The sequence below is a fragment of the Podarcis vaucheri genome, assembly GCF_965113315.1.
Source record: "Podarcis vaucheri genome assembly, chromosome: 2".
NCBI classification, from domain to species: Eukaryota; Metazoa; Chordata; class Lepidosauria; order Squamata; family Lacertidae; genus Podarcis; species Podarcis vaucheri.
This window is the reverse complement of record NC_138760.1, coordinates 86815594-86837171: the sequence shown is the minus strand read 5'-3', so window position 1 is coordinate 86837171 and position 21578 is coordinate 86815594. Positions and strand designations below refer to the sequence as shown.

Sequence of the window (21578 nt, the reverse complement as noted above, 5' to 3'; positions counted from 1 at the left end):
GATGTGTGAGGAAGCTATCTAGTTTTTCTTTCCCGTGTGGCCAAATTACAAAGGTGTCGTCAACATATCTGAGCCAAAGTTTGGGTTTGTGTTCTGACTTGTCTAAAGCATTGGTTTCAAAGTGTTCCATGTACAAATTTGCGATGACCGGTGAGAGGGGTGATCCCATAGGTGCTCCTTCTATCTGTTTGTATCTTTGTCCATTGTGGATGAAGTACGTGTTGGTTAGGCAGTGGTTGGTCAGGTCCAGGATGTATTTGGGGGGGTTGTATTTGTTTTGAATGGCTGTCAAGGCTTCATTAATGGGTACTTGAGTGAAGAGAGATACAACATCGAAGCTCACAAGTAGGTCATCGGGATGTAGGTATTGCTTCTTTATTGTTTCTATGAACTGGAAGGAGTTAGTAACGTGTGAAGCGATGGATTCTGCATAGGGCTGAAGTTGCTTAGCGAGAAATTTAGCGAGATTTTGTAGACAAATACAACCCCCCCAAATAAATGCAGCACAGCCATCTTCTCAGAAAAACTCTTCACAAGCTCAAGAGGTCAAGACACGAAAGCTTTAGCAACTAATCTACACTTAATGACCCACCCAGTGGTATTCAGAATATCACTCATGAAATCACCCAAGATATCCCTCAAGTAATTAAGGAACAAAAGAAGAAAAGGCACACTAATCTAGGAACTTCCTCTCTACCCAGAACGTTGGAGGCTATACACCACACCCCTCAACAGTATTTATAGGAACTCAAACACCAGATTCTGCTCTGTTCCAGTAACAAGAAGCCGAAAGCACCAGCCTGAAGATGACGAGTGAGACCTCGTCGAAACGTCGCACAGACACCCCGACTCTTACACGGGAAGACACCCGAAGACACCAAAACCTGCATATATATATATATATATATATATATCTCCCACTATTCAGCATACAAGCTTCCAATGGGGCTAAATAAGGGATCACCAAATTTAAAGTTCAATAAAGAACTTTGCTGTGTGACTAACATCCAGAATTCATGGCTGATGAAATTCCTGTGCTGTACAGTATTAGTCTGACCAGCCCACATTCTTTTTGCCTTAGTAACAGGATGTTTCACTACAAACATCTTTATGACACAGCATATTTCATTTATTTATTTTGCCACCAACTTCTGTAAATCACAGCATCTCATGGTTTTTTTGGCCCTTTCCCTCTCATTTCTCTCATGCTTCACATCCAAGATCTCTGACTTCTGCTCCTCTGCTGTCACCCCTGTGTTTCACCACACTCTGCTTCTGATCTGATAACTCCTCCATTCCCCTTTATTTGTCCCCCTTTTCTCATGCAGTGGTCAAGCCACAATAAGAGTTAAAATTGTGCACATTGTGATAAAAACACAAGGCTTGGTTATACAAAGAATATATATTATTCAGACAATTCCCTTGTTCAGAGATGACAATGTCTCCACATAGCACCTCCAGTTTAAAAGATTTCCGGAAGGAAATATGTCTGCCCAAGTCTCGGGCAATTGGCTTAGATAGCATGGGACAAGGTATGGGACAATTAACTCAATTTATGGGAAGTTTATATGTAGTCCGTTTTCAATGCTACACAGGAAGCAGTCTTTAACACTGATGCATTTAGCTTAGTATTGTCTACATCAGCCTTCCACAACCTGGTGTCCTCCTCAATATGTTGTTGGACTAAAATGCTTGTTGGTCTTGCTGGCTGGGGCTGATGGGAATTCTAGTCCAAAACATCTGGAATCAGGTTGGGAAAGACTGATCTTCACTGATAGCTGTTTTCCAGAGTTTCAGACAGGTCTTATTACCCAGTCCTAGCTGAAGCTACCAAGGATTACACCTGAGACCTTCTGCTCGTTAGCCATAACCTTTATCAATGAACTACAGCACATTCCCAGTAGTTCATTTCCTATGACTATCCTTCTGCTCTGAAACAGGAAGGCAATTTGCAATCATCTCCTCCTTTCTGGGCACCTTCCACATAGTTTTTCTAGTTAGTACAGGACTATCTTGCATATATTAAAATGAGCAACTGTGATGGATCTCTAAGGTCAACCATATTGTCCTTCCTCCTCAAAATGATAAGACAATAATGCTGAAGTAATATTTTGAAGAAGTAATATTTTTCTCCTGCCATAAAAGTTGCTATGATACTGCTGAAAATCTTTAATTGAATTAAAATTTCCATCCCAGCCAGGGTGTTGTTAATTTAATGGCAAACTCATATTTCTATAAAAGCATTGTCCCCAGGTTTCAGCCCCAGACAGAATTAGCACTATGCTTTTTATGATAATATTGTTAATTTAACGCTTGACTTAGTATTTTACTTCAAAGCAGACTGGGAGAAAATGTCTATTTTTCTTACTACAGACATCTCTGTTCATGCACTGATGATCTGACCTTATATTTTAACTTAGGCCACACAAAATCAAGTGCATTGTTTAACAGTTCTTTTTGTAATTCAATCATCTAGTCCATCAATTTTAGATAGATTTTGCAATAACTTACCCGTGAAAGCGACAATGATTTTTTTGGTACATTATCTTTTTATGTTTATACTCTGGAAAGGTCTGCATTGGACATTTGTGTGCCATTTATTCATGGGTCTATTTAGAAACATAAATTATCAGAGGATGAAATGAAGCCAATACATATCTGGAAAATAACCCATTTATCTGTATCACTGAACTATTTTTCAGTATTCAATTACAATAATTTTAAGAGTTTATTAAATTTTTAATTATGATCATGTGTACTCGCATTGTTGATAATGAGAACTATAGACATGATTCTATGCACGGATGATTGAAAAGATAACCTAAACTATTGCTATGCAAGACAGAGAGATTTTGAGGGGAAAAAACAGTTTCCCAAATTTATTATATAATGTGCTTGAAGACAGAAGGGATTTCAGAAAGTGAAAGCAGGCTGAGCATTTCTGAAAATCACACCTAAGGGGGCTCCATTGTACAAGGGGGATTTCAAGTGATAAAGAAGTTTCATTAAGGATCCAACGCTGAGGGCCTTCTGGCGGTTCCCTCATTGCGAGAAGTGAGATTACAGGGAACCAGACAGAGGGCCTTCTCGGTAGTGGCGCCCGCCCTGTGGAATGCCCTCCCTTCATATGTGAAGGAAATAAGCAGCTATTCTATCTTTAAAATACATCTGAAGGCAGCCCTGTTTAGGAAAGTTTTTAATACTTAATGCTGTATTGTTTTTAACACTCAATTGGGAATTGCCAAGAGTGGCTGGGGAAACTCAGCCAGATGGGCGGGGTATAAATAATAAATTATTATTATATTACTTTTCTGAGGGGGCCTGTATCTCAATGTTTTGCATACAGAAGAAACCAGATTTAAACCCTAGGTTCTCAATGCAGGGCTAGGAAAGTCTCCTGTCCAAAACCCTGGAAAGTCACTGTTGGTTAAGGTAGACAAGACTAAGTTTTTTATGTATTTTATTTATTTAATCTATTTGTTGGTTGCTTTTCTTACCATGTAACTCAAAAGCAGCTTACATTAAGGGCCTGTTCTCAAGCAGCTGAATTTGGGTGTTATGAAAAAAGGGGCAGCAATTTGCTATTAAATTTATTCTTGCTGTATTTTTTTACAGACGGGGAAAGTTTGCATGGGGTTTTCTGCCTCAGTTGCCAAAATAAGTTTGTCGGCCTTGGGAGCAAAGGCTGTGGTTGGGAAGGGCGCCATTTTTCTACTCTGAGGCAGAAAAATGCTTTAGGCCTGTCTTGAGCTTACCCATCCATGCCCTCCCAACAACCACAGCTGGGAAACACAGGAGAACACCCATTTCCTGGTTATATTTTCTGCCTTTCTTGAATAAGCAACAACTGGAGCAATGTTTTCTCACAGTATGTTTTAAAGCTTCTCTTGGACAACAGAATGATCTATTGCATCAAAGCAGGTAGCAAGAAGATGGGAGAAAAATAAGGTTTATTGCATCACATTACTTGAAAATAGGGGTGTAAATGACAGAGTAGGGCAGGAACGCCATTTCCCATCTGCCCCAGCCAGCACAACCAATGTTGAGGGATGATGGAAGTTGTAATCCAAAGCAAATGGCCAAAGTTTCCTAACAGGAGTAGGAACTCAGAGCAAAAATCATGCAGTTTCAACCAACTGACTCTTGCTCTCTAAATACAACAACCCAATAGTAAATATTGATGGTGGTAGGGTTTATAGATAAGGAAAGTATTTTCTTAAAATACACTAATTTGTATTTTTTTAAAAAACATACAGAATATAACTACTTATTAACCTCATGATTAACCACCAAATGCACCTATTTAAATATTTTGATAATTAGGTTGACACATTTAGTCTCTGAAACTTATTTACTGGAGTTTTTGTTGGGCAATAAACCATTGCTGATAGAGAATGCAATTAGGCTTTCCTATTATTTGAGCTTCTAGTGATATTAATGTAGTGAGCAATTACAGATAAATAAACATACAGATTAATAAGATTATTAATAATAACAAACCTTTCCTGATAGAGAATGCAATTACACTTTGCTATTATGTAAGCTTCTGGTAATAATAATGTAGTGAGTAATTGCCGATTAATAAGATAGATACTATTTCCTAACATTGTTATCTCTTAAATATACAGTATGTTTGGAGTCTAGGTGCCGTTATACCATTTGATATTAATGTGCGTAGCTGAACACAAGTTTGACACACATGAAACACCAATGGGTATCCACATTCAGTTCAATGGATAGGTAAAGGTAAAGGGACCCCTGACCATTAGGTCCAGTTGTGACCGACTCTGGGGTTGCAGCGCTCATCTCGCTTTATTGGCCGAGGGAGCCGGCATACAGCTTCCAGGTCATGTGGCCAGCATGACTAAGCCGCTTCTGGTGAACCAGAGCAGCGCACAGAAACGCCGTTTATCTTCCCGCCAGAGTGGTATCTATTTATCTACTTGCACTAGGCTGGCAGGAGCAGGGACTGAGCAACGGGAGCTCACCCCGTCACGGGGATTCAAACTGCCAACCTTCTGATCAGCAAGTCCTAGGCTCTGTGGTTTAACCCATTCAATGGATAGCACAGTTCTTAATACTCTTGCATTTATGTTTCCCAAAACTAAAATAGAAAACCAAACTTCTGCAACCTGCAGATAGGTTGGAATGGAAGAGCATGTTGCTCTGAAGACAGAATCACAGAACTGTAGAGTTGGAAAGGACTCGGAAGGCCATATCGTCCAACCCCCTGCAATGCAGGAATCTCAACTAAAGTATCCATGACAAATGGCCATCCAACCTCTGCTTTAAAACTTTCACAACCTCACAAGGGAGTCCAATAGAAAGTTGAATGGTTCTTACTAAAGGAGAATTATTTGGGTCCTAACTACAGTGGTACAGCCCAGATCTAACTTTGCCATATCTGTGAAAAGTGTGTGTAAACAAATGAGTTTTCTAGGCAGACTTGGGCTCTGGCACGTCTCTATTTCTAGAGATTTGGTATTATCCATGATCTTACACACTGTCTTCATCTCTTATCCTTTGAATCCCTGTGTAGTCTCCATATCAAGGGGGAGGGGAAATAGGGGAAAATAATTAAGCAGAAAGTTAGACATACTCACAGCAATTATGTTAAAAAAATCATCGTCTCCCAGAGTATCCAAAATGGACGACACAGTCTGCTTTGCAATTGTCAGGCGGAGTCCTTTCATGCTGCCACTGACATCCACTAAAATGACTACATCTTTGGGAGAAGTGGCTGCCTGGATATACCTGGATAAACAGGGGAAGGAGGGCAGTATAAATTGAACTTACGAGATTGTAGCTCCTGACCCCCCCTGAAAGTTTTAGTGGACAGCTGTGACCTACCATTTTCGATTTCTGCAATCAAATGCAATGACTCCATTTTCGTCTGGCTCCCATTTAATTCCTGGAGAGAGAAGAAACAGGGCAGTATAGCAAAAACAAATTTTTATGTTTCAAAGTTTGAAAGAGAAGTCTGGTATTCTTATTCACTGTCCAGACTGGCAAAATGCTTTTTCTTTGTTGGGGTGGGGAATGATAATTGAAATAGCTACATTGCAGAATTCCTCAGAACTGACTTTAGAACAAAGGCCATTCCCACAACACAGTTAGTGTCTTTCACAGGGTGATTAAGATACTCAATATGCTCGAAGACGGGAACTGGCAGGGCCATGTTGTGCCAACGTTCCTCCTCTAAACTAACTTGCCAACAGTGATTATTGTCATCATGCCTAATGGTATTACTCACAGGCTGGGTGTCCAGACATTTTGGTACAGATCCTACGATCATACTGAGGTAATGTCTCTGATTAGTGGATCATAGAAAAGTATGTTAAAGGACATTACCGTTGTCATTTTTATTCACTGTTACTGTTACTACTTGGTATTCAAGTCATGATGGAGGAAAAGAATTAACCACACTCTAATAATGGCATTAAGGGCTGCAACTTATGGGATGAATTCGTGAGTGTTTTTATCATTGATCACAGAGTAATTAGAACCATATTTGATCCTTCCTAGTGACATGTGGATATCAACTAGAGAATAATCAAACACATTTCCTGCTTGACTGAACTGTGGTGCTTTCCGGTGTCAAAATGTAAAAGAAATGGAAATAACACTGCAAGGAAGTGAAATCTGCCAGGTTAAGGACTCAGTCCCAAAAAACTGAATTAAAGAGCAATGTTAGAAAGCTTTAATCTGGGTTGGCTCTGTCATGCAGCACAGTGAAGCAACCCAGCTCAGGGAGTGCTATTAAAACAGGTACATTTTTATTGCTTGTAGGCAGTTCAAGTAGCCTTAGCCACTGAGGCTGGATTTTATGTATGATGAGATATTGAAACTGAATTTTGATTGATCTAACAATGAGGTTCTACATCAAATTCAAGATGACTGCCAATATGGCTGTTGTTGTTTTTAAAGTATGAAGCCAAATGAATTTCCTGATAATCCACAGGACGAAGAAGGACCTGCCTTCCCAGGGGAGGGGTGAAGACGCCGAAGGGACTGAAGGATGGTAAGAGAGTTCCAAGACAGGTGCTGGGGGAGCTGTGGTCTTGATATTTATGGCTTAGTATGTTTGCTGACTGTTCCTTTCCCCATTAATTACCTCCATGTTTTTGAGCACCAGACTCTGGGCACCTGAGTAAAAGTTCCACAGCAGCTGTTTCCCAACAAGAATCAACAACTGAAAATGACCCCTGGAAATTATTACATATATGAAATTAAACATGGTCTGAAATCTGCCTGACTCCATTGGGAGAATGTGGGGGGGGGGAGAGAGTGTGTGTGCCCCTGGAACAGAAGAAAGCAAGATGTATTGCTTGGTGCTGCAAGTTGTGTTGGCCTCATTTGGGATCTATTTCAGGTAGCAAAATGTTCTAGGCCAACATTGCCTTTAATATGTGACTTTTTAAACTGAAACTATTTAGGATGAATATTGTTTTGATTGTTGGGCTAGCTAAGAGCCAAACTACACATACAGAAAAGCATGAGATACAGTTGTCTTCAGGCTACAAACAAATATCTGAATGCTCCCAATGTCAGAAACTCTCTTCCTTGAAAGTACCTTGAAAGCATGGCAGGAAGAAACGCCTAGTCTTCCTGCTGACAAGAATTTTTCTAAATGCTGGGAATTTTTGATGGGGCATTCAAACATGTGACCTCACAATTTATGCCCAAGTTATATAGTTCCAGGAGGCCTGAACGTGTAGTTCAACTCCAAGCAATAATTTGGGATTAAACTCTGCGGATGTAATTTGAATACATTATAATCCTACTCTGGAGTTCAATTCAAACTTCAGACAAATAATAAGGGAATTAGATTCCACTTCTGAAATACTGATTATTAATGCTATTCCATTCAGACATCATGCTTAGAACCTAAACCAGGTGTGAAGAGGCAGCGGTGATGGTGTTGTTCCCCTCAGCATTCAGAAATAAAGCAGAAACACTGAATGGGAGGCATAGGCCTGATGAGGAATCAGAAAGGTGAAAGCTGAGTGGACCAGAAGCAGAGTGAAAGGAACCATAAGGACACATTTCCCTTGTAGGGTGAGCACCTTATAGGCTCAGAGATAAGAGTGTGGTGCCCTCTAAAGCAGCATTCAAATAAGATGGGAGGCGAGCTCTCACATATAGAATAGTAGGGGAACAAAGTCCCAATAGTGAGCCTATAACAGGATATTAGTGGAACAGTAGGGGCAGAAAGGAGGACAAAGGACAAGCCCAGGGAAAGAGTACGGTGAGCTCTTGTAACAATGGCCCCATCCGGTATAAACTAAACACAGGGTATATTGATGCTCTGAGGAGACTTTGGGCATGGAAGGTGGTGGATAAATCTAGAGTAAATATAACACAGAGGTGTGTATTTTCATTACTGCAATAGTTATTATTATTTCTTATTGGTAGAAGGCCATGCAAACTTAAGACTTCTTCGTTTTGTTGTCTGTATAATTTTCTTAAATAAATAAATACACAGAGGTGAGCAGTCATTTTTCCCATTGAGGATACATTCCCTGGAGGGCCATCTGTGAGAGCCACACATGCCAGCAGTGGGAGGCATGAAGACAGCTGTAGAAAGGACCACTTCTTTTCCTCCCTCCCAACCACTCAGTTGAAACAGACAGCTCTTACCAGATGTTTGAACTGATCATCTGCAGGGGGCTTATGAAATTAGTCCAAGGGTCACATGAAATTACAACAGGAGTCGTATGTATCTCTAGGGCTGCTGATTGTCCAACCCCAATCTAAACCATGGTTTGAATTTCCAAATATGTGCATGAGCCGTACTGGCTTTCATTTTCCAGCTGTTCAGCACTCTCCCATCTTCCCATGCAGCAGTCTCAGGAGGCTGAGCAACAACTATAATTATGGTTTACCAATTAAGACACATGATTAATCATAGTTTGCTGAAACCATTGGTTCTGACTCTGGTTTGTCAGAATATTTGTTAAATCAAATATAAAACTAAACATTGTTCAGCTTCCTTAACAATGGTTTAGTGTAATATCTGGATTGGATAAGGTTCGTGGTTCAGTGGTAGAGCATCTACCTTGCACACAAAAGGTGTTAAGTTCAATCCATGGTATCACCTGCCTAAAACCCTGGAAAGACACTGCCAGTTAGAGCAGACAATATTGAGCTAGACGTAGTACTGAGCTAGAAGGACCAAGGATCTGACTCAGCATAAAGTGGCTTTCTGTGTTCCAGCCTGAATCATTAACAATGAGAGAGTTCCCATTCATTAGCAATCTTATACTAGACATGATCCAGCCAAAATGTTTTTAAATCACAATAATTTTAAGCAACCACTTAACACTTGAACTACATAGTTTTTTAAAAAAAAAAATGCTTAATTTTGGTTGGATCGTGTCCAATATAAATAATTTCATTTTAGAATGCCAAGGTGTTCTAAATAACTTATTTGTACCTATGGGAACCTTCTGCAGTAAGCCCCTAGTAATCAAAATTTTCAGATGAGAAACTGAGGCTAAGGAATAATATTTGCCCATGGTCAGCAAGTGAATTCAGAACTGAGGAGAAATTTAGAGCTGTGTTTCCTATGTACTTTCCGAGATATTAAAAAAAAAAAAGTAACTCCAGCACATAAATCCTTAGAATGAAAGCCACAGAACTTACGTTACTGTGATCTGGATTTCCAGAGATTTAATTGCAAATTATTGAAAGGAGGACACACAGAGTTATCAACTCAAAGCCATTCTATTATCACAAGATAGGATGGTTTGTTGTGAGATTGGTGCTGTTCAAGCAAACAAGTTTTTCACAACACCCACACATTAGCATCACAATGCCATCCAGTATTATTTTCCTTGCTTAATCTGGTTTTAGCCTTTCTGCAGAAAATACAGTACTTTTTTTTAATGTTTCCAACAACGCTTTTGCAATTTTAAGTCTAAGTTTGACAGCACTCATAGTCTATAATTGCACTGCATATTTCTGTTTGATATAAATGGCTGCAAAATAAAACACATTACTAATGCTTCATCCTTTTGAACAAACACCAATCAAAACAGCTAGCAAAATAAATATTTGACAGCAGAGAAGAAATGGTGCTCATATTAACTGTATGTAAGAAAACCAGGAAACAGTTAAAGTGCTCTAAAATTATCTGTTTAACATCATTATTTTTACTTATGTGCTTTTATTGCCACAGCTGCGGTGTCAGCACTACTGCAGCCTCAAGTCATGCTTTCTAAATTCCCAAGCAAAATTAAAACTTCCTTTCTATTAAAAATTCAAATGTTGCTGCAGTAGGAGCGATATCCTAAGGGTTTCAGCTGTTTCCTTCCTCCAAGAAAAAAAAAGAAGACTATTTGCTGCTTCAGAAGGTCTTGGAGTATATGCCTGAGCTAATGATGCCTACACTCAGAACAAATTCAACTTGGAATGAATTGCTCTGATCCTAAGTCCAGGAAGCAGTTCACAAGAAGGGATATGCCAGCAATACCTTGGCATATGTGATTCTGCTACTCAGTACAAGCAGAGGATGGAAGGAGAGCAGAAGGGTGAGTCAAGAAAGGGTCAGTTCACTGGAACACAGTAAGCCAAGAATGTGTATCTTCCTTTTCAAAGAGCAATAATTTACTCCAGCCAAGTACTGTCCATACAGTACCATAGCTACTTCACTAACAAAAGCAAAAATAAAAATAAAAAAATGAACAGAGAAGGCTCTTACCAGGGTGGAGGGAATCAATTCCCCTCCCCAAAATGTCTTCTTACCTGGGTATTGCCTAAAAAAGCCCTTTGCGCTTCCAAAATATTGCCATATAAGGGAAGGGTCACGGTCAAAGTTGTCAACAAACACTTTGTTTAATGATTCAGACCAAAAGACTCCGTTCACAATAGCAGGATCTGAAAAAGAAGGAGGAGAAGGTGTGAGAGAACTTTGGTTGGGTAATTAGCATCCAAGAACACCTTCCCCAGCAGCTGCAAGTTGTGTGTTGGCATCTGCCTGCCTTGAAAGAAAATGGAAGAGCACACCTTCAAGGGGTAAAGTCAAGCTGTTGGAGAGCAGCACCTGCTATGGCTGTAGAGACCGAAATGGGAGAGACATGTTTTATTGCAGGTGGGGCAGATCAAGGTGCCCAATATTGCTGCTAGAGGAAGACTGCGGCGTGTTTTTTTTCTGTGCTCCTCCCAGTGGTCATTCCTCCTCTGGTCACTGCTGTGGATACATGACCTGACTGTCTCCAGGTACTGCGATCATCTGCAAGGGATTTCCATATGGCAGGATTAATGTTGTCAGCCTTCATGTCATGATTGCAGAAATCTTTGTAATGCAGAGTTGGTCTGCCAACAGCCCTAGTGCTGCACCCAGCTTCCCATAAAGCACGTCCTCGGGAATCCTGCCATCTTCCTTCTGTGGACATGACTGTGGGTTGGCGGGGTGAGGGAAACTGACAAAGATTCTTATAGCAATCTAGCCAAAGGTTTTAAAAGTCATTTTAAAAAATAACTATCGGGAGGGGGAGACACTTTAAAATTCCTCAATGTCAGTGCAGAGAAACACATGCCCAAGCGTTCAGTACAGTAGTTCCAATGACGTGTAAAATAATGGTTGATCTCAATCGGCTTAGTTTAATGGGGTAATTTTAATGGAGTGGAAAAGAGGTGAATTGTTTTCTGCACTAACATTCATCGAGGAAAACACTAGGAGAGGAGGGAGCAGCAAAATTGTCTGAGCTACATATCTTTGAACTAAGCTTTCATCTAAATATTTATATTTACAAGCACATGCTGTTCATTAAAACAGAGCAGACTTTGTTTAAAAGACGTGTCTCCCTTGAGCGGCATGCTTTTCTAAATATGGGAGGGCATGAAAAATTAAAACCAACAATACCAGAGATATCCTGGACAGGAACTATTGTTCTAGCTGAAATAAAACCGGGCTAAGAGGTCAGGGATCATCAGTTTGGAAAGACAAAAACTACCAATTTTTATTAGTTGAAGCACAACAGCCAAATTTTCAATCTTATGCACTACAGATGTACCCAGGTCTGGGAACTGAGGAGTTGAAAAAGTCGCTCTGAGAGAGCAGGCACACAGTTTGGGGACGCTCCTAGATCCATTCTCTCTCACTGGGGGCTCAGGTAAGCTCTGTGGTGAGAAGCACCTGTTATCAGCGTAGTTCTGTTTGCCAACTATGCCCTTTCCCATATAGCCATAGTTTAGTCCAGGCTTCCTGAACCTCGGCCCTCCAGATGTTTTGAGTCTACAATTCCCATCATCCCTGACCACTGGTCCTGCTAGCTAGGGATCATGGGAGTTGTAAGCCAAAAACATGTGGAGGGCCGAGGTTGAGGAAGCCTGGTTTAGTCACTGTGATTCATGAACTGGTCACCTCACAATTGGACTACTGTAATGCACTCCATGTGGGGCTTCCCTTGGGATTGATTTGGAAACTGCAGCTGGTACAGAATGCTGAAGCCAGGTTGTTTCAATACTAAAATAAATAAGGTAATGAAATATTTTCCCTGTTACTTTAATCACACTTACCACAGCAAACTAAATCACTAATCACTAAAAGCACCAAACTTTACATTTAGGAAGTTGAAGCCAAATTGAGGACATTAAGAGTTTGTGGTGGTTCTCAAGAAGAATACCCTCTACCCATGCTGGGACAGCATAAGATGTTTGGATGTGAGGGGATCGCCCTTGTGTTTTCTTTTCTCATAGCAGCACCATGGCCACACAAAAGTGTTTTGGAGGGAAACAGCTGCCATATTTCTCACCTCGGGAAGCTGAGACCAAAGGTCTTTGACTTTGTCTTTCACTGAAAGGGGTGCATGGTTCACCTGCCTCTGCTCTCTTGCAAAAGGGAAGAAAGCCAACAATTTTGGCTTTTCCATTCCACTTCCCTACACAAGGGAAACAGCCCACCATTTATCTAACAATGGAGCAGGTAGGAAGATTTCTCTTTCACGCTACTGTAGTTTTAAATGCTGCTGCTGGAGTGCGGAAATGTTTGTTGCTGCCACTGACACTAGATGTAAAATGACCTCTGTGTAGAACAGGGGGTTTTGGGTGGTGGCTTCTCACCTGAAAAAGAAAGCCACTTCTATCTGCTTGGGCCTTTTAGGATAGCTGCAAAGATGCTTCTTTTTAAACAAGCTTATAATGGATAAGGGAAATGAGGAAGCTACATTTGCTTTGCTTTGCTTTTGATTCTTGTGCTACTCGTAGGCTATAATTGCTTACTTTTAAAATTTCATCATTGCATTTTTATAAACCTACTTGTGTTATTATTTTGCTGTCACCTACCCTAAGAATCAAAATAACTGAAAACAAGCTATATTTTTTTTAAAATAAATGAAATGGAAACTATTGGCTGGTTTCCTGTGAACATTTCAAAATGTAAGTGGAAAAAAGATTACCTAGGGGAAGGATAATTTACCCTAGGCTATCCAATAAATCATTTTCCAAGCCAGAGAATGAACACAGATCCAAGTCCATAGAACATGACCAAGTCAAGTTCTATATTCTCTGGATTACATTGACTCTTAAAATGACCAGATTATACCTACTCAACCTGTAGAATATGGAGATCAAGCCTCCTGGGTATGTAAAAGATGATGTTGAAAAAGACTATTAAAATCCTAACCATTTGTCATGATTAGAATTTCACAGCAGCTCTTATAACAATATGCAGAAGACTTCACTATTCATTCTATATTCCACTTCCATGAATTCCTTAAATTGTCACTGCTTTATCTGAAACATTTTCTCAATCTTACGGGTACTCTGTATCCTCTACTACTTAGATGTGAAATGTGTAAATTATTTTGGGAGCAGCAATAATGCAAAGCAGGGCGGAGATCATCCTCCTTCTTTCATGGAATAGAATCAGAAGCCAGCAAATTTAAAGCAAATCAGAAGCCAGCAAATATATTTCGCTTCTCTGTCAGTCCTTTAAAGGCCTCTCTTGATTAGCCTTTTTCAGAGAAGTTTCCTGGCAACAACCTTTGCAATAAAAAACCCCCGGAAGCTTTCTCCTTTCACCCTTTTGATAAGACATATGTGGCAATGTACAATTTGTTTTAGTGCCATTTCTGCAGTTGCTATCAGGTTCTTTATTGATATTTAATATAAACAGTGCCTGTGGACAAACAGGTACACTGACAGGAATCTGAAATATAATTGTCCAAATGCATGTAGCAATTAAGTTGTTGTCATAGATATTATTGACCCTAAAAGGTAGAGCTGAGACAAAGACTGCATTCAGCCAGAACAAATGCAATACCATGGAATGTACAAAGGGAAAAGAAAGCTCAGAGATAACACTTCTTGGCTCTTATATTTCTTCAGCTGATTAATATTCTATGACCATTTAAATGTGTTTGTTTTAACTATTTATTTTGTGCTTTTACCTTGCATTTTTATCTTGTGAACCACCTTGAAATATTTGGATGAAGGACAGTTATAATAATGATGATGACAATCATCATCATCATCATCATCATCATCATCATCATCTAATGGTGGGCAAAGCCCCGTTTCCACAAGCATTATGCATTCCAAAAGATAGGTCTGTCAAAATAAAGCATATTTCTAAATAGGTGAAGGTAAAGGGACCCCTGACCATTAGGTCCAGTCGTGACCGACTCTGGGGTTGCGGCGCTCATCTCGCTTTATTGGCCGAGGGAGCCGGCGTACATGTGGCCACCATGACTAAGCCGCTTCTGGCAAACCAGAGCAGCGCACGGAAACACCGTTTACCTTCCCGCTGGAGCGGTACCTATTTATCTACTTGCACTTTGATGTGCTTTCGAACTGCTAGGTTGGCAGGAATATTTCTAAATAATATGCCTTAAATTCCAGATAGTCTAACTCAAGTATCACACACCTACTATCCACAAAGAGATATACAATGAAGAGTTTACAAGCAGATCAGTTTTAACAGGGGCTGGAGAGTAGTAGTCTCCCCTTCCCACAAACCCATACCTGGCCAGCTCTTACCAGTCAAGGCCAAAACAGGGAGATTTTGGGAGAAAACTTGGAGAAAAGGGAGACATCTGTCATCTCCAGGATACATGGCGTTTCCATACGCTCTGGCTTTCTTCACGGTGTTCCGTTGCACCAGAAGCGGTTTAGTCATGCTAGCCACATGACTCGAAAAGCTGTCTGCAGACAAATGCTGGCTCCCTCGGCCTGAGAGCAAGATGAGCACCGCAACCCCATAGTCACCTTTGACTGGACTTAACTGTCCAGCGGTTCTTTACCTTTACCTTTTGCATGACTATCTGCAGTGTGTGTGTGTGTGTGTGTGTGTGTGTGTGTGTTCAAAATAGCGTTTAAATTTCTGTGGAAACTAGGGTTTATTGCTAGGCTATGGAAATAAGAAAGTTTAAGAGTTCACGTGCTTTTTGTTCTAATTGCAGCATGAAATGGAACAGAATTAATTATTGCCCAGACACAAATTTGTAATGTTCATGAGTCTGGATAAATTGGCAGACTATGTTGTCCAGACATACTTCATCAAGATGATTTTGATGTATGCGGCAAACTGTGACAGCGCTGCATACAGCCAGGTTTTAAGGCATCAGAATGTGCTGAAGCTATGCACAGCTGCACATACGCTCACAGGAATCAGTAGCATAAGTTTTAGAAATGTCTCCAGTTCACTGTGAATTGCCTGAACATCTGGAGTTTTACATAGACAGCCCCTGGATGACCTGGGAAAGCACTTAATCAAGATCGGCTTTATTCGTGGCTGGCATCTGTGTCCCCACGCCCCCATCTCTTTTGTTTCAGCAGTAGGTAGCACTAGTTGCTACCATGCACTCCAAGAACACTGTAAGAATAATGCTAGACAGTTGTATTCTTCACATTCAGAGTAGCCCTGTTTTGCCTTAATACAACTGTGCTTTTGAAAGCTTATAATCACTGGTTCCATCATTGTGCCCCCTCACTCCCCAAAAAACTAGGGTGCTCCTCGCTATTTAAAGGGTGCCTAAATTATTACAGAATGTTGGAGCTGGAAGGGACAGCTGGAAGTTATGTAGTCCAATTTCCTGTTCAGTGCAGGATGCAATTACATCCATAAGAATATGAGGAGATCCTGTTGGATCAGGTCAGTGGTCCATCCTGCTCTCTCAGTGTCCAACCAGATATTGATGGCAAGCCTGCAAGCAGGACCTAAGTAGCTCAGTCAGTAGCTCAGAGGATGAGGTCATGGGTTCAAGCCCCACACTGGGCAAAAGATTCCTGTCCTTCAGGGGTCTGGATTAGATGACCCTCATGGTCCCATTCAACTCTAAAACTATGATTCTGAGCATCTGCATATATGCTTCTAGTGAAGGAAAACTCACTATCTCCCAAGGCAGTCTTTCCTGCTGTCAAACAGTTCTTGTTAGGAGGTTTCTCCTAATGCTTAGCCAAAGTCTATTTCCTTGTTATTTCTCGTCCTGCCTCTGGAGGCACAGAGGACAAGCCTTGCTATTTTGCATGCCAACCCCTCAAATATTTTGAGGACAGTGATCATGTCTCCCCTCAATCTTGTATCCTCCAGACTAATCAGACATCATATGTGAAAATCACCCATGACCTCCTAGCCTCATCATGATACCACTTTCTGTGGAGATGAAACTCTAATGATTTGCTCCTGAGACCTGATTCCCAGACTGATTTGCCCATATTCTGTGGCTAAAATTACAGTATGGAGACAGTTTATGTGTTTACTCCTGAGACAAACACAGATATGCCAAGAATCTGGGAATAGTTAAGCATGTTCATGTCTGTCTCATTTGTAGACAGGCTAATAAATCCTCCCCATGTTGCAAATGTTGACAGAGAAGTGATTTGTGGGAGTGCTTCTCTGATGCAATTGTTAGCATGGGAAGTAGCCTCGAATGGTGATAAGGAGTTATTTTCAGCCTAATTTTTGTTTCCCATCCAAAAACTATACCAACGTTTTGAATTCATCTGGGTACAGATTTCATTTCGCATTAAATTGCTTATGAGCTTCACAACATATATCAGGGATGGAGCCAGAGTCCTGAGCAAAATTAGACTAGCTGGGCAGAGTGGGTTTGGGATCTGGCCTGCCTAAAAAGCTAGAGGGCTCTGAAAGAACAGCCCACTTCTGTTGTTGCGCTCCTGGCAAGGGTATATTAAATGATCACCTTCCCCACATGGTTTAAGATCTTCAGAGTGTGCATGTGTTAGTCAGACATACCGAAGTCCCCTTAACCCAGACTCTATATTCCCCACTCCCTCTCTCCCCCTGGCTCAAGCAACTTGCAACAGCGTTCAGGCAGTGGAGCCCAGCCAAGGAGCTCTGCAGAACCCATTAATAATATCAGTTTAGTTTCACCATGCCAGGTATGGAACCTTACATCATATCTAACAAATCTTGTGTTAAAATTTATCCAGGTCTTGCCTGGATCCAGTATTGTAGAAACAAAGTCTAATTTACCTTGAAAAAATTATGTTGCTCAGATTCTCATTTCCAAAGATACCTTCAACAAGTGAGTTTATTCATTAACATAATGTTTCAGATTCTCTGCTTCTAGTGCTGCTTCCACATTGGGCATTTCATGTAGAATAGCCTGTTTTCAGCCACAGGGTACTATAGGACAACATACACCCTCCTCTCTTCCAGCTTCTGCTGGTGGAAAGAGCACCACTGGTGGAATGGCTCTGCCATAGCGGAGTCCCCAAGCTGCCTGTGATGGCTGAGACACAATGCTGGCAGCAGCCAGCAGAAATCCCAGAAGCAGGGTGTTTTGCACCAAGGGCATACTTGAAGGTTTCACATTCATAGGATCAAAATCCCATGGGTACCAACCTTTGGGATTCTCTGCTGCACCAATCTGGAAATGGCTGCAGCAACTTTTCTCCCATCCCTCACAAAAGCCCCTGGCTAAAGCATGTGTGCCAAACTCAAGGCACTAGACTACACAAAGGTACTTTTCAATGCCCCCCGAAAGGTGACAGAGATCATAGAGTCATAGAACTAAGCTCCAAGGCCCCCATCAGACCAATGTTGTCTTGTTCTCTTGGATTTGGTATGTAAGGAAATACAGCACCCATGGCTCAGGGACTTAACACATTCCATTCAGGATCCAGTGATTTCTAACGTAAGGGGTTCACATGAAACTCTTCATGCATTAAAACCATGCTCAGGAATTATGAGAGTTGTAGCCCAGCAACATCTGGAGGACCACAGGTTAGCTACTCTTTCAGTAAACATTTGTGCTGTGCTCCACAGCCTTCCTGGTTGCCAATGCGTTCTGATTCGAAAAAGGTCCATGGGAGGAGTTGCTTCATGCTATCTTCAACTGGGCTTTAATTGGTGCTTTTGTAATCACCTACCCAGGTGGACTGTTTTGCATTGCTTTAACACAAGCCCTCCTACAAAACACCACATTCCTTTGGTAAATAAGGGCACTGTGGTCAGATATGATGAGCTTCCACCTTTTGATTTGGGGGAAGTATATAAAAATAGAATTCTAAAATTCTGGAAAACGGAAATTAAGCTTGCAAGCCAATGTACCATGGCTAGTTTTATAGAACTCACAAAATTGATTTTAGTTATTTCTGAATAAATATCAGTGTTGTGCTGTATGAACTGCTTAATTTATTTCTAGAAATACTGCACATTGCATAGATTGGGTTGTTTTTGTTTTTATAATGTATTTTGTGTGTAATTAATTAATTAATAATAGAAGAGCTCAGGATACTACAAATCCAGATAAATTAAGTTCAGTGCCTAAATAGAACTCATTTTGAATTGTGTCCAAGTAAAAATAAAAAGAACAAAAAAGATTGTATAATCTAAAAAAGAAAAGAGAGGGAGACAGATAGCAAGAATTTGTAAATTCTCAAACCTAGTTCTTAAATGTTGTACACTTCAGCTAAGTATTAACACTAAGCAAGTAGAGGGCATCTTTTTTCTTTTCTTTTTCCAATACAGTTCCAAAGTGTGATCTGTTTTATATAGAAAGGAGAAATGAATAATTACCATATTCTAAGATAACAGAGTGAAGAAATCCCACCATGGAATAAGTGCTTAAGAAAAAGTGTGCATGTATCTTTTGTAGATCTTTAAACCTTCCTTCTATACTATAAATAAATGTTGTAATATTTACATTTGCCTCACAACCATCTGAATGTAAGCCTGGCATGGCCAATCCCAAAGGACTTCAGAAAGTACTGATTATGACGTCATTTGCCATTGAGTGCAAAGGTTTAGACTAGCTCCCAAATGCATATTTTCATGGCAGCTATTGCATCTGTTTTTGGTTGAAAGGGCAAAATAGTATTCCGTTATTCATACAGAAAGCAATACCTCTAGTCCAGAGATCTGTGTCCCCCTAACAAGGATTGCACTCTCATTTATTTATTTATTGCATTTTTATTGTGGCCTTTGCTGTAAACATTCCGGGGGTGGATTGATCACAAACTGGACAAGGGGTAGATTATTAAAAACAAAACAGAAGCAAAAAACAGAAACAAATGAAACATCCTCCTGATGAGAACTCTTCAGATGTATGGTGTAAATATATTTATTTCATTTAGCCGATCCCCGGAGCTCAGCCACTTCGTCCCTGGTGTGGGGACTGTGGCTGAAAAATCCACAGCAGTGAACTGTGAACAAGCAGGCTATCAATTTAAACAATGGAGCAGTTTTGCAGGAACGCAGGCTTGGAGGGAAGCTATTATAAATAATGGTGCCTCAAAGAAAATAGCTCTGTGGAATACAAATAAAAATCTATTCCTGCTTGCGAAAAGATTAGATCAACTTGTTGAAAGAAAGCTGGTGCTGGAAAACATCAATACATGGTGCACTCAATTTACATTATAGGCCATTTCTACAAAGTGCTGCTGGTATCTCCCCACCAGTATCTCCCCAACATGTAACTAATGCCTAGAATCAGGGCTACTGCACATCCCACTCACCTCTTTTACCAAACAAGATAAACTGGGATGGGGCAGAGTTGCAGAGAGACACAGTGCCTTTTGGTTGTTTACTGCATTTTCCCAACCCCTTTGTTTATATGCTTTTTCTCGATGAACTGAACATACTGTACCAAACAGATCACATGAAATACCCACAATGAGATTTGAAATAGCCACGTGATCTTTTTGTTTTACTTGCTAGGGTAAATGTTTGATTCCAAAATTACAACATGGGGGCACAGACGTGAGTTTATTTAGAAATATATCACTCTTAGGCACAACCACCTTGAGTCTTAGATTCCAATTTCGTTGCAGAATATTTTTAGCTCAAGAAACTTATTTCTGCGCACCTGGAGGCTTCCTAAACTTTTCTTTCATGGATTTTGTGGCTTCCCATTCCTCCCCTTTGTTTATGCTTGTGACATCATCAGGTCTGCCTCACGAACCCCTTGAGAGTATAATACTATTATAAAAATCTTGCATAAATGAAATTACTTAGCTTGGGAGGGGGGGGGGGTCCCCTGCCTAAGATACAAGGTACAATTGCTATTCCAAGTCGCACACAATCTAACAGCAAACTTAATTTACTGTTTCATAGATGAAGAGAAGTACAAGGTTGCATGCCGCTATATCCATTTTCAAAAATCTGGTGTCCAGCATACAGGTATTTTCAGCTCCATGGTGCATAAAGGCTTATCAGCCATGAAAGCTAACAAATTAAACACAGCGGTGACAGGTGAAATTTTATTTCAGGTTTTCACTACTAGGCAGGAAGATAGATGTATATATATAGACTACAATCAATATGCATCATTCAAGGGATGAAAAATTTCTAGTTATAATATCTTAGAAAATAGGTAATCTTAGCTTGACAGTCACTTGGAAAGAGCTCCTAGGGAAGTATGACTGAATGATATTCATAGCTCCTTTTAAGTGGCAAATTGAAAAAACCCTACTTCATCAAAAGTGGCTGTGGTTCATCACATTGCAATATATTTTTGAGAAGGCTCTATACACTCAGAAGAACTTCTTCTCCAAGGCAATCAGAGCATTGATTACAGTTTGCATTTATCAACTTTCAGCAAATCAACTCATAGTGTGTAGGGGAGCCAGAGAAAGCCATGAGATGGGGTTACGCGCCCCCCCAAACGTGGCCTTCTCTCCCTCTCACTGGGCCATTAAAGATTAAGAGACCTTTTAAGTTCATTTTCAAAAATCAAAGTTCGGAGTCTACCATCACCACAACTGCTGAGCTGGGAGAAGAAAACGACAAAATCAAACTACAAATGCATGTCCCACAGAGATTTGAACTGGCGGTGGGGAGAATCCAGTCTTTGTAAAGTTTTTTTTTAAAAAAAGCCAATTAGTTAACAACACATAACATAACAAAATAATACGATACAACCCCATCTGTTTCACTATACTTAGTTATTTTCTACATTTTCTGAGTGGTTTTTGTTCTACTGCCCAAAGAAAGGAAACTGTGAGAAATATAATTGTTATGCATGTGACCCCTGTTGCCATCTTAGCTGTTAAAAAAACAAAAAAAACCCAAGAAACAAAATTGCCATCCTGAATAGGAAATCAGTAGCAGGTAAAAAAGTCATTTACCCAAACTAAATTATCCATGGGCAAGATATCGGCAGCTGCAT

The 21578-nt window shown here is 40.3% G+C and overlaps 1 protein-coding gene across 4 annotated transcripts in view; it reads right to left on the bottom strand.

Annotated features, from left to right (window-relative positions):
• The window catches only part of CACNA2D3 (calcium voltage-gated channel auxiliary subunit alpha2delta 3), a 498960-nt gene that overhangs the window by 264581 nt on the left and 212801 nt on the right, over positions 1 to 21578 (bottom strand). For all 4 annotated transcript variants that reach the window (XM_082209336.1, XM_082209333.1, XM_082209334.1 and 1 more), the window contains exons 6-8: positions 10747 to 10878; positions 5851 to 5911; positions 5604 to 5754 (exon numbers count right to left, since the gene is read on the bottom strand). In XM_082209336.1, coding sequence (XP_082065462.1) covers positions 5604 to 5754; positions 5851 to 5911; positions 10747 to 10878 — 344 coding nt within the window. The remainder of the gene's footprint in view (positions 1 to 5603; positions 5755 to 5850; positions 5912 to 10746; positions 10879 to 21578) is intronic.